Source organism: Paramormyrops kingsleyae, chromosome 14 (assembly GCF_048594095.1).
Source record: "Paramormyrops kingsleyae isolate MSU_618 chromosome 14, PKINGS_0.4, whole genome shotgun sequence".
Lineage (NCBI taxonomy): Eukaryota > Metazoa > Chordata > Actinopteri > Osteoglossiformes > Mormyridae > Paramormyrops > Paramormyrops kingsleyae.
Genome location: NC_132810.1, coordinates 980,349 through 993,825, shown reverse-complemented (window position 1 = coordinate 993,825; position 13,477 = coordinate 980,349). Strand labels below are relative to the sequence as shown.

Sequence of the window (13,477 nt, the reverse complement as noted above, 5' to 3'; positions counted from 1 at the left end):
CAAAAGCACATGTGTTAGTATTCCAGGAAGGCACATTACTGACAGATATATCAGGTGTGATGGCTGGTGGTGTCGCGCTCTACCTGCATAAGGGAATCTGAGACGCACATTACATCATGTCTAATTAATCAGAATGAGGCCTCTTTATGGAACAACTGTAGATACTGACTTACTCAGAAGCCCATGGGCATGAGCCAAGATTGCTGACCCTGCAGTATTTCAGTATTTTATAGGCAATTCTGTCCAAAAATTTTACTCGTATTTCAGAGTCTATTTATTGTTGTTTTTTTATTTTTTTGATTTGAGCTCAGACGACACTGTATGTCCTGGGATGTTAAATACCAAGGCGCTTGATCAGCTTTTCACCTGCTGCCGCCCCCTTCGAAACACACCTACCCCAACCTCTCCCTGGCTCTTGGCTGGAGATGGGAAGTGTCTGGCTCAATGGGTTAGGATGTCTGACCCGAAGGTTGCTGGTTCAAATCCCACGGTCGGCCGACTAGTTATATCACATTCGGGCACTTCAACAAAGCCCATAACCCTCAGCAAAATGCTCCAGATGTGCTGGATAAATGGCCCTCCCCTGCTCTCTGCCCACTAACTTTCGCATGTCTTAAAGAAGAGCTAGGTGCCATTTGCAAAACCTAAAGAATTCCTATGCATTTGGTAAATAGGGTAGTGGCACTTTATTGATCCCCATGGGGAAATTCTCTCTTCACTTTCCCCATCTTGCTCTCCATGAGACACGCAGCAAGCTTGGGGGTCATAGCAAAGACCCCGCAAGCTGGCTGACACCCTTGAGCAATAGGGGGTTAAGACCCAATGGCAGAATCAGTTTGCTGGCACTGGGATTCAAACCAACAACGTTCCAATCATAGGTGCAGAATCCTAACCTGCTGCTCCCCAAATAAAGCATCATTTCATTTCATTTCGCACCTCCAGTATGAGTTATCTTCTCAGATGCTGGCACTGGTCACCTCCAGTATGAGTGCTCTTCTCGGATGCTGGTACTGGTCACCTCCAGTATGAGTTCTCTTCTCGGATGCTGGTACTGGTCACCTCCAGTATGAGTGCTCTTCTCAGATGCTGGCACTGGTCACCTCCAGTATGAGTGCTCTTCTCAGATGCTGGCACTGGTCACCTCCAGTATGAGTGCTCTTCTCAGATGCTGGCACTGGTCACCTCCAGTATGAGTTCTCTTCTCGGATGCTGGTACTGGTCACCTCCAGTATGAGTGCTCTTCTCAGATGCTGGCACTGGTCACCTCCAGTATGAGTGCTCTTCTCGGATGCTGGCACTGGTCACCTCCAGTATGAGTGCTCTTCTCAGATGCTGGCACTGGTCACCTCCAGTATGAGTGCTCTTCTCGGATGCTGGTACTGGTCACCTCCAGTATGAGTGCTCTTCTCGGATGCTGGTACTGGTCACCTCCAGTATGAGTGCTCTTCTCGGATGCTGGTACTGGTCACCTCCAGTATGAGTGCTCTTCTCGGATGCTGGTACTGGTCACCTCCAGTATGAGTGCTCTTCTCGGATGCTGGTACTGGTCACCTCCAGTATGAGTGCTCTTCTCGGATGCTGGTACTGGTCACCTCCAGTATGAGTGCTCTTCTCGGATGCTGGCACTGGTCACCTCCAGTATGAGTGCTCTTCTCGGATGCTGGCACTGGTCACCTCCAGTATGAGTGCTCTTCTCGGATGCTGGTACTGGTCACCTCCAGTATGAGTGCTCTTCTCGGATGCTGGTACTGGTCACCTCCAGTATGAGTGCTCTTCTCGGATGCTGGTACTGGTCACCTCCAGTATGAGTGCTCTTCTCGGATGCTGGTACTGGTCACCTCCAGTATGAGTGCTCTTCTCGGATGCTGGTACTGGTCACCTCCAGTATGAGTGCTCTTCTCGGATGCTGGTACTGGTCACCTCCAGTATGAGTGCTCTTCTCGGATGCTGGTACTGGTCACCTCCAGTATGAGTGCTCTTCTCGGATGCTGGTACTGGTCACCTCCAGTATGAGTGCTCTTCTCGGATGCTGGTACTGGTCACCTCCAGTATGAGTGCTCTTCTCGGATGCTGGTACTGGTCACCTCCAGTATGAGTGCTCTTCTCGGATGCTGGTACTGGTCACCTCCAGTATGAGTGCTCTTCTCGGATGCTGGTACTGGTCACCTCCAGTATGAGTGCTCTTCTCGGATGCTGGTACTGCCACCATCGCTCATCTTCCTCAACATTCCACTTTCTTGTCTTTCTCTCCCCGGTGTCCTGGATCTCTTCCATACGTTTCTCTCCTTTCCTTATTATTTTTTTGCCCGCTTTCTAGGTTACTCTCGACCTAGTCCAGCCTTCGTCTCAACATGTCTCTTCCAGTGTTTTTAACCCCCCCCCCCTTTGCCGTGAAAAGTCAGACAGGTGCTGGCACAGTCTCCTCCTGTGGAATTCAGGAATAAACAGTCCTGACAAGTCAAGAAATACTCAGCATTATCATTAGAATTGTCTGGCATACTTCATTTTTTTTTAGACATTTCACCTTGTGATACCAGAGGCTTTTATGTGGGGTCATGGTGGTAATTTTAACAATGGTGGGTAGCATGTAGTGCAGTGTAATACAAGCAGGAGGTGACACACAGTTCCGTATAATATGTAATACGATGGAACATGTATTTTTCCATGCTGTATATTAAAGAAGATGCAAAAAGCCAAAAACTCTTCACGAAACTCTGCATTCTCCCGCTGACTTGTCAGACCGTTGATATGATGAATTTGGGAATTGGAATGGCATCAGATATTACTTGCTTGTTGGAAAGATAGTGATCTCTGTTGCAAGGACTTGGTCTATTTTGTGGATGCTTTTAGCTGTGGAAGAAAGCGACGTTTGATTTTCAGGGCGATATTTAGGACACGGCTCCGAACTTCTGCTGTGTAGCGATTATTTTTTGGGCCAGCTTCTGGGGTGGACAGGCCAGCGATGTGCCGCTTTCAATCAGCAGTGAGACACACATGTCCGGGCCTGTGCTTCTCTCATCGTGGGGCCTGTTGCAAAAAAAGTGCATTTAATTCAGCTTGAAAACTGGCCCAAATTTGTCATTCACTGACTGTTTGCTACAGGTAATTGCTTTGCAGAGAGGTTGGATTAGATATTCTACAAACTGTCAATTTTTAGATTTAATAACTTGCTTTTGTGCCATTAAAATACATATTCTATGGGTGTAGAATTTCCCATAATTTTATAAGCAGAACTTCTTTTTTTAATGTAATTTTCAATTGATATTAAAATATTTAGGATTAAGTATTTGACAGTACAACGGGTAATTTATAGGTAATCTTGTTAAGGTGAATTAAAAAACAAAAGTAGATTTAACATGAAAGATGCAGGACTATTACGCTGTTGGTGCTCAGTACTGTCTGTGATTAGAGTGGTTATGGGATAGAGTATCTGGCTGCCATTTTCCTTAAGCATTTGGTAGATTTAATGCTTTTCCTAAACCCTCAGCCTGCTATGGGAAATCTTCCAAACCCTAGAGGATGGTGGGGGTGTTACTCTGCGTCCTGCTTTGGGGGGGTGTTACTCTGCGTCCTGCTTTGGGGGGTGTTACTCTGCGTCCTGCTTTTGGGGGTGTTACTCTGCGTCCTGGTTTGGGGGGGTGTTACTCTGCGTCCTGCTTTTGGGGGTGTTACTCTGCGTCCTGCTTTGGGGGGTGTTACTCTGCGTCCTGTTTTGGGGGGTGTTACTCTGCGTCCTGCTTTGGGGGGGTGTTACTCTGCGTCCTGCTTTGGGGGGGTGTTACTCTGCGTCCTGCTTTGGGGGGGTGTTACTCTGCGTCCTGCTTTGGGGGGGTGTTACTCTGCGTCCTGCTTTGGGGGGGTGTTACTCTGCGTCCTGCTTTGGGGGGGTGTTACTCTGCGTCCTGCTTTGGGGGGGTGTTACTCTGCGTCCTGCTTTGGGGGGATGTTACTCTGCGTCCTGCTTTTGGGGGTGTTACTCTGCGTCCTGCTTTTGGGGGTGTTACTCTGCGTCCTGCTTATGGGGGTGTTACTCTGCGTCCTGCTTTTGGGGGTGTTACTCTGCGTCCTGCTTTTGGGGGTGTTACTCTGCGTCCTGCTTTGGGGGGTGTTACTCTGCGTCCTGTTTTGGGGGGTGTTACTCTGCGTCCTGCTTTGGGGGGGTGTTACTCTGCGTCCTGTTTTGGGGGGTGTTACTCTGCGTCCTGCTTTGGGGGGTGTTACTCTGCGTCCTGTTTTGGGGGGTGTTACTCTGCGTCCTGCTTTGGGGGGGTGTTACTCTGCGTCCTGCTTTGGGGGGGTGTTACTCTGCGTCCTGCTTTGGGGGGGTGTTACTCTGCGTCCTGTTTTGGGGGGTGTTACTCTGCGTCCTGCTTTGGGGGGGTGTTACTCTGCGTCCTGCTTTGGGGGGGTGTTACTCTGCGTCCTGCTTTGGGGGGTGTTACTCTGCGTCCTGCTTTGGGGGGGTGTTACTCTGCGTCCTGCTTTGGGGGGGTGTTACTCTGCGTCCTGCTTTGGGGGGGTGTTACTCAGAGTGCCGAACAGGCACTCCTGGAAGGAGGTGTATCGCAACGTGGCATCACTGACGACCTTTACCCCCTGCCCTCATTATGTACGGCTACACATCTCCCGGTTCAGGATGTGTTGAGGTGCAGCTGTATGCCGTGACCCTCCTTTACCCCCTGCCCTCATTATGTACGGCTACACATCTCCCGGTTCAGGATGTGTTGAGGTGCAGCTGTATGCCGTGACCCTCCTTTACCCCCTGCCCTCATTATGTACGGCTACACATCTCCCGGTTCAGGATGTGTTGAGGTGCAGCTGTATGCCGTGACCCTCCTTTACCCCCTGCCCTCATTATGTACGGCTACACATCTCCCGGTTCAGGATGTGTTGAGGTGCAGCTGTATGCCGTGACCCTCCTTTACCCCCTGCCCTCATTATGTACGGCTACACATCTCCCGGTTCAGGATGTGTTGAGGTGCAGCTGTATGCCGTGACCCTCCTTTACCCCCTGCCCTCATTATGTACGGCTACACATCTCCCGGTTCAGGATGTGTTGAGGTGCAGCTGTATGCCGTGACCCTCCTTTACCCCCTGCCCTTATTATGTACGGCTACACATCTCCCGGTTTCAGAGGGGATTCCCACCACATTTACCAACTTGCTGTGCCTTTTTTCAACTCAAACTTCCATTTTGCTTCTGGTAGTTTTTGAGTATTTCTTAGTACCTTAGTTGAGGTAGCACATTAGCTGTTTAGAAAATGTGATCTACAGTGAACAAATCTTAATGTTAATGCACATCTTCCACTATAATCTACTTTGTAGTACCAGCTGTGTTTTGCGATGGTGCCCTCAAACTCCAGAAAAGTCATAGTTTTGAGAGGAAGGATACAATCAGGCTGGAAGAGGTAGTGTCTTTTAGAACACATCTTGAAAAGACATTCCTGAGAATTCTTGGGGGCAGACTGCCTTTCGCACCATCGAGGGCCCAGAAGGCTACCTGTTTTGGCCACGTCCTACTTTCCTCATGCACTAAAATCGAGATCCCTCTCAGAAGGAATGGATCGTATGGGTTCCTCTTGCACCCTCTCCAAGCCCGTGCATTGCATTCTGGGATACTAGAGCTTGTTATCTTGTGACAAGAACAGGCTTCTCCTTTCCAATATTCCCTGCCTTTGGAGGGTTCTTTTAACTAGGCCCTACTGAATTGCGTGTCGTCAGGCTGTTCATGTCCAAGTCAGCCAAGCAGAAGGATGACCCATTTCTAACGAGTACTCGCACAACTTGTGGTCTCATAAATTCTGCTCACGCTCCTGTTACGGGCTACTCCTCAGGGTATGGGCTGCCATCTTAATCCCAGTCTCTCAAGTCACCTTGCCTGTGCCCTTCAGGTGGCCGTGGTGAAGGTGAAGAACACAGACAAGGTGTTCGCCATGAAGATCCTTAACAAGTGGGAGATGCTGAAGCGTGCTGAGGTGAGGAAGGTTTGTGGATACTGGGTAGAGCGGCTCATTAAGAGCCAATGACAGAGGAACACCTAAAATGTTACATATGATATGTTTTGTATAAAAACGATCCATTGAATTCAGTTCAGTTACTGTGTTGAATTTTGTGTCAAATCTCCTAACAAAGGATGTAGACTTTTCTAATCTGCTTGCACAGTTTACGTCGTCAAAGATAAATAACGGCAATTAGCATAGTTTTCCCAATTAGTATAGGGGGAATACATAGCACAGTCACGCCCAGTGTTTGTATATCATATGAGTTCCTGTTGGAAAGGTTGCATCGGTCTGTATTTATCTGATCTTTCTCCTTTCCGTGTAGACGGCCTGTTTTCGGGAGGAACGGGACGTGCTGGTAAATGGGGACAGCCAGTGGATTACGACGTTGCACTATGCCTTCCAGGATGACAACTACTTGGTGAGCCCTAGAACGACTCACTCCTTCCCTTGCCCATTAAAACTATTAGTTTCCCCTTTCTTTGGTTTTTTTAAGGAAGGCGTTACTAGAGAGGCACGAGATATCGATTAACATATCAGTATCGGCCAATGTTCGTTAAAAATCAAGAAATCAACATCAGTCCAATGTGTAAATTTTTGTTTATTGCCAGCCGATATTTCGACTTTAGTCAATATTCAAAGAGTTAAAGACAAAATTGCTAAAATACCATATTGGCCTAAAAATAAGTGTTTTTTTTTTTCTCATCTAAAAACCTCGTTTTATATTCATTATACACATACAGCAATAGATGGGTAAATAATCTGCCTCCTCGCCGTACACTTTAAATGTAACTGACAAAATCCGTTTTGGCCGTAGCCTCATCGGAGCAGCGATCACACTTCCTGTGCTCTGCCTGTGCTCTGCCTGTGCTCTGCCTCTGCTCTGCCTGTGCTCTGCCTCTGCAGGGTCTTTGAGGCAAATTTTTTCATTTGTTCTTATCCCACCCGCTGTCCTCGATTCGCCGACGTAATTTGGTGCCATGGGATTGGTCAGCAGGACTAATTACGCAGCTCCTGGAATGCTTTGCACTGCGCTGTGTGTATCTTTATATAGTGTAAATTAATGTGCATTTGTGTATTTATGTTAACGGTAAATGTCATAACTCTGCCGTGTTTTCTGAGTAATGTGTGTGTTGTTAGCGTGTAAATTGTTGGCTTCCCAGTCTGTGCCGCTGTTAATATTAGCCCAATAGTAGCTGTTAATAAAGCCTTTCACTTTAGAAGAGCTGTCATCTCCTTTATTAGAATCACTCAGCCACTTTCCACAATATGTTTTTTGCGCTCTTAATGTAGGTTTGCTGCATTGAAAACATTCTGTCCCCTCTAGGGTTTTGGACTTTGTCCTATTGACTATCAATCCTTACTCCCCTAAATAATGCATTAGTTTGTTGTAATGTTTGTGGTTTGACATGCTTTCTGTAATCCGATTACCTGTGGTTGCTTTTTAACACAGATATGGTTAACTTCTTGTATATCCTTGTCAAATAAAATATTTTTTCTTTGTAAAGATGATTTAGTATTTTAAGAACTGATGTGGTTGTTATACATAATTATGAAATCGTAAGCAGTGACGTCTCTGACATCATCTTCTCTGTAGCTCAGAGGTTAACCAGTATCAGTTACTGGTGTCGGCCAAAATTTCCACATAGGTGCCCCTGTAGGTGTTATTTCTGTGCCTCGCGAGATTTCCTGTAAGAAAGGCAGCACCTGGTTTTCTGATTTAGAACATTAATCGGTATAAATGTTTTATGTTAATTCCCATATTGTCATTTTAGACAGATTAATAGGGCAAAAGCACCATATAATAGGTTGTTTGTGATCAAAAGAGACGTACTTGGAGGTACTCCAGATTGACCAGGTGCTCAGTTTAGTGCTGCAGCCATCACTGAGATCATGCAGTGTGATGACTTGGGATGGTGACGTGGGAACCTTGGTGGAGATTTTCTCACGCTTGGCCATCCCCCGCAGTACCTGGTGATGGATTACTACGTGGGAGGGGACCTGCTCACACTGCTCAGCAAATTCGAGGACCGGCTGCCAGAGGAGATGGCACGATTCTACCTGGCCGAGATGGTGTTGGCCATCGACTCGGTGCACCAACTGCACTACGTCCACAGGTAGGACCGCTGGGGCTAAAGTAGGACTCAGACTTAGACTTAGGACTCTGCATCACCTCCTGTGTTTTGCAATGTCCTCTCTTTCTTCCAATTTGATGTTAGTTGCCTTGAAATCTATGTAGTCTGCCTGCTTCCCGTCTTCCTGCTGGGATCCACCATAGTGCTGTCTGAGTGGTGCTCTTCAGGGACACACAGTAGGTATCCGGCAAGGCCAGGTCTTATTTTTGCGACATCTTGCAGTCTCTTGAAATCTCTCTTTATTAGAACATCACTGTGACACGACCGCGGTACAAGACCCCAAGTATTCATCGTGAACAACGTTGGTGGAACGTGTTTAGTCTGTGCTGTTTTTGTTGTCATTTTCCATGTCTCACTGGCATATGTCGTAGTTGGTATCACAATGATATTATACAGCTGTAACTTTAGTTGACATTTTGGGCTGAGTGTGATAGACTGTGATCTTTGAAATACTGCTGACGCTTTAACAAATCTTTGTTCTAAAGAAAGAACCGAATCCAAATATTTTTAGCTAATGTCCTTCAGGAGGTCTGTAATCCTAAACTGGTACTTGCTTGTGGGACACGTTTAATGGTTACTATTAGATTAGCGGCTACTGTGTAGTAAAAGATGACTGACGTTATAGCTTGAAAAGAACGTAGTTACTTTTACTGCTTTTTACATTAAAAAGGAAGGTTATTGAATAAGTGGTATTGATTTCACAAGTCGCTTCTCTAATTGGTGGCAGTGTTTTCCTGTGTTGTATGGCTTTTTGAATTCTTTGTCCTGATTTCATGAAATCTGACATTTTCGCTAACACTTCGTTATTATACGTTGGGCTGTGACTGCCTGCCATGGGCTTCGTGTAAAGGCAGCTTCAGATGTGGTCCTGCTCCTCGCACAGGCTCTGATGCTTCTTAGCCTCTCCATTCATTCCCTTGGTCGGGTGTTGCCTTTGAGGTTCTCAGTGGTTTGAAGGGTGCGGGGGAAGGCCCACATCAGCGTGCTGAGCCGGGGGGGGGGGGGAGAGGGACCCCCGCTTTGTGACTGCTTCCCGTGGGACCCTCCACACCCTCTCCTTTTTCTCGTCACTTGTCACATGTGCACTGGCTCTGATGTTGTGCTTAGAAACATCCTGCAGTGTTAGAAGTGGCTTCAGTGGTAACGACCCCCCCTTTGCACCGCCGGGTTTATTTTTGGCTGTTAGCTAGACATTTTTTTTTTTTTAAGGTATTGGTACTTTTGTGAGGCGATTCTCTGGTTCTAATGACAGGGTGCGGATGTACCGCCCCCCCCCCCCGCCCCTCCCGCTGGTGGGAATTCACTCGGGCCCCTTTGCAGAGGGCCTACGGAGCATAAGCCCCTCCCTTAAAACCTCCGCCATACTCGCAGTGTCATTTGGCTTTCTTTAGGGCGAGGTTCTTTGCTTACGAGGACGAATGGGCACGAGGGCTTCGGAACCCGATTCGCTGCGGTGCCCCGTCTCAAGACATCCGATAAAACCTATATGTCGAGGGCCGCTGAGCTTCTTATATATGTGTGCTTTGCGCTGTAATGTGGTTTTATGTTGACTAGCTCGCCAGAAACTATGGAATTTACTTTTGGCTCTTCATCGGAGTATTATCTAGTGTCCTGGGTAAAGATACTGAACTGTTATAAAATACTGTGGGAGGTAATGGGTGTGTTTCTACTTTGTTTCATTTGTCTGAGCTGTAGGCCATGCCAGCTGCCACAGGCTGCTCCCTGCTTTGCTTCACTACCCCAGTAACCCTGAATAGGGCAAACCTGTACTGGAGATGGTTGGATGCATAGCTTATGGTGCTGTGTGTGTGTGTGTGTGTGTGTGTGTGTTTTTTAATTAATTAATTTTTTTAGAGAGTCTGAGTTTATTGTGCAGTAGGAATGAAATAAGGATCTGTGACAATAAAACAAAGATTTATGCTGAGAAATGGATATTTTTCTTTTCCCGTCTTGAAGGTCTTTGGAACCCCATTGATAGGGTGAGTCTCGTGAAAGCTAACTGGGTCAGTGGACATTTTGAAAGGCATTTGGAGTAACGTCCCTGGAAATGTAAAGATACTCACCAGATATCCTGAACATGGTGGACTGAGATCTCCAGAGTAAAAGTACTGAGTAGACGTCCCCAGTAGCTACAACCCACACAAACAAAGCCGCCAGCTAGATGGAGAGCAGTGCCATTAGGCTGATTTTCGGAACGAAGCGGTCACCGTGGAAACGCCTTGCGTGCACACATCACTGGGAGTGAATCCCCAACGGTCTTGTGTGGGCAGCCATTGACCTTGTAGCAGAAGGGTCACTCTGGGAGGGTGCACTGTTATTCTGCTGGGGGGGTGGTAAATCACAGTTTACGCCAAAACGTTTGCTTTGGCCGGGGAGATGTTAATGTGGGCTTTTAACCCAAGCCCCCACAATGTCTATGTACTATGTACATTGTGTATATAACTCCAATCTGGCAAAACAGATACGTATGGCAGGGAATAGCATGACTCAACAGAGTAACAATATGCAAATGAAGATGGTAATCATATCCTTCACAATTTGACATACTGGTATGTTATTTTTCATCGTGCTTTCTCTTTTTTTCGTCTTGCTGCTTGGCTAGAGAGTAAGCGTGTAATCTACGCACAAATGGCATTGAGCATCTGCCCTGTGGATCAATTCCCGTTTTGCTAGTCAGAGGATGAATGAGTCCCACAGGCCTCCTCTTGCCCCTGATCATCTGATTGGGTGCTTACGCCACCATGGCTTGGGTTAGCTGCCACGATCTTTAATGCATGTTCCAGACTCTTAGTTACTACTGCCTCACAGCATTTGCATATGTATTTTTACGTAATCTTTTTTGCTATATTGCGTTTTGTGGGGTAGGTCTATAGCTGGCATGAAAACATGGTATTCTTGGGTGGTCTGCGTGATAGGGCGATATTTGGAGGACTGACTGTCATACCTCAGATTAGAGTGCTATAATGGTGAGGGATGAGTTCCTTTAATATGTTGTTCTTTGGGTTCTTGAGTTTGTCAGCCATTAGCAAAAACAATGAAGCTTAAACACGAGGAAGACGTTGTTGGGACTTCACCTTCCCGTGCCACGCTCTGGTTCGTGTGTTGGACAGTGTTCAGTCTTCCAGTCTTCATTATTCTTATATCGCCATCATTCATCTTCACTGTAGAACTGGAATCCAGTTGGGATGATACTTTCTCAGCTTTTTTCTCTTAGCTTACACTTTTACATACAGCCCTTCGCACAAGGGCAATAGTGAGCAGTATCCATTACTGTATTCAGTCAAAACACTAGTCTAGTTGTAATCACTCCTGCTGTGATGGTCACCGGGCTGCCCTGTAAACACTGATGCGTCGTACACCATCCCTAAATAAGCATGAAGTTTCACAGTATGAGCACCTGACACTAATTGGCAGGAATAATTCTGCAGATGTTCTTCTTACAGTTAAGCAACATGTCTGTTTCTGGACTGAGAGAACATAGATTTCAGGCTGCTAAAATAAATGTGTGCTGCTTAACATATTCCTATAATGCTTTTACTATTATGAGGATATTGCATAACGGGTTTTGATAAAATGAGCTGTGCTGAAAGAGGCTGACCAGCTTTGGGTTGTATGTTTTCACTGCACCCACTGGCTCCCAGTCTTATTATCGGCTTTATGATGGCAGTGTAGGGGCCTCCAGCAGTGTGATGTGGAACTTGCCACATCCATTTTTGGGAAAGGGTTTTTATTTATTTATTTTTTATTTCTGAGGGGTGGGGTGTGGAGCGGAAACTCCATTAAAATGCAACATAATTGCTGCCTGTTTGGTCCAGGGAATTATTTTCTGTGACGGGCCAGATGTGAACTTCGACTCCGCATGGGCCGTTTTTAAATGACCATTTTCACATCCTATGAAAGCTTCTTTTTTAAAATACATGCAGAAATCAACATAACCAGTGCATTTTTCATGTTCAAACTAAATTTCTATATCTACAATTAATCTAAAGAAAAGATTGTGGTTAAAAATCTGTTCATCTCCATAGATATCAACATAAAACCTTTTGTAATGTTTTTGTTATTATCATTATAAGCATCACACTTGCCAGTTTTTGCCTATTGGAGTATTGTATACGCCAGTTTTTGCCTATTGGAGTATTGTATACATCAACTTTTGCCTATAGGAGTATTGTATATGGCAGCTTTTACCAGTTGGAGTACTGTATACGTCAACTTTTGCCTATAGGAGTATTGTATACGCCAACTTTTGCCTATAGGAGTATTGTATACGCCAACTTTTGCCTATAGGAGTATTGTATATGCCAACTTTTGCCTATAGGAGTATTGTATACGCCAACTTTTGCCTATAGGAGTATTGTATACACCTGCTTTTGCCAATTGGAATATTGTATAATGACTTGTCGAAATGTAAATGCTGTAAGGAATGTGACATGTGCTTTCTCTGAATGAAGCTGCTTTAAATCCCCCCCCCCCCTCCCCCAGCGTGTCCTCCCATGTCAGGAAAGCAGGTCCCTTTAAGGCCACCAGCAGCCGAACGCCCCAGCTCTGTCACCTGTGCCCTTCACCGCTCTGATTGGCTATGTCCTTGCGACTACTTTCGAGAAGAGAGGGGTGTTAAGAAAGAGGCACAGCACTGCATGCTGGGTTTTCAGTGCGGGTTTGTGCCGGGGTAGCGTGCATCTATCTTGCGTTCACTTTCCCCTCACGGTCTGCTAAGCACTATCGCAGGAATGTAAACAAAGTTATCTAAGCAAAACCATCCAGACAGGACGTCTTATAAACATCCCCGCATCTAGATGCTAATTGGTACGATCAACAACAGCCGCTGGCCATTGTTGGGAACGTATCACAGAAATGACTAGTAGCTTGTTTTTTTTGTATTGTGATTTGATTTTGCTCTGATGTTCTCAGAAGCCCTTCTATAGCAAACTTGGGTGTTTTATTTTTCTCTTCTCCTGCGTCTGCCTTTTGTTGAATGTTCTTTCACGCCGTCGTTCCCCTAACCTGTGGCATGTCAGTAAGCAGCACTCTTCCATGCTGGGAAAGGCTCCTGTGACTTGAGTTGAATTCTCTGCCTCCGCTGTGAGTGTGAGTTGACACGACTGGCCCCGGTCGTGCAGATTCCCTCTCGCAGTCCAAAAGCATGCAGCTTGGCTGATTGGCATCTCTGAAGCGTTTGTGCCCTGTGACTGGTTGGCGTCCTGTCCGGGGTGGACCCCTGCCTCTTATGCCCCAAGCTCTGATCATGACCAGGATAAGCGGATGCTGGGTGGGTGGGGGCACAGAGAGATAGGTCTATGGTTACATTTGAAGGAGATCTCATCCGCAGTACTTTGCCAGGGAA

The 13,477-nt window shown here is 46.4% G+C and overlaps 1 protein-coding gene across 11 annotated transcripts in view; it reads left to right on the top strand.

Moving 5' to 3' along the window:
• The window catches only part of LOC111857680 (serine/threonine-protein kinase MRCK alpha-like), a 73,737-nt gene that overhangs the window by 28,229 nt on the left and 32,031 nt on the right, over positions 1-13,477 (top strand). For all 11 annotated transcript variants that reach the window (XM_072699008.1, XM_072699007.1, XM_072699010.1 and 8 more), the window contains exons 3-5: positions 5,891-5,974; positions 6,324-6,419; positions 7,967-8,115. In XM_072699008.1, the coding sequence (XP_072555109.1) occupies positions 5,891-5,974; positions 6,324-6,419; positions 7,967-8,115 (329 nt within the window). The remainder of the gene's footprint in view (positions 1-5,890; positions 5,975-6,323; positions 6,420-7,966; positions 8,116-13,477) is intronic.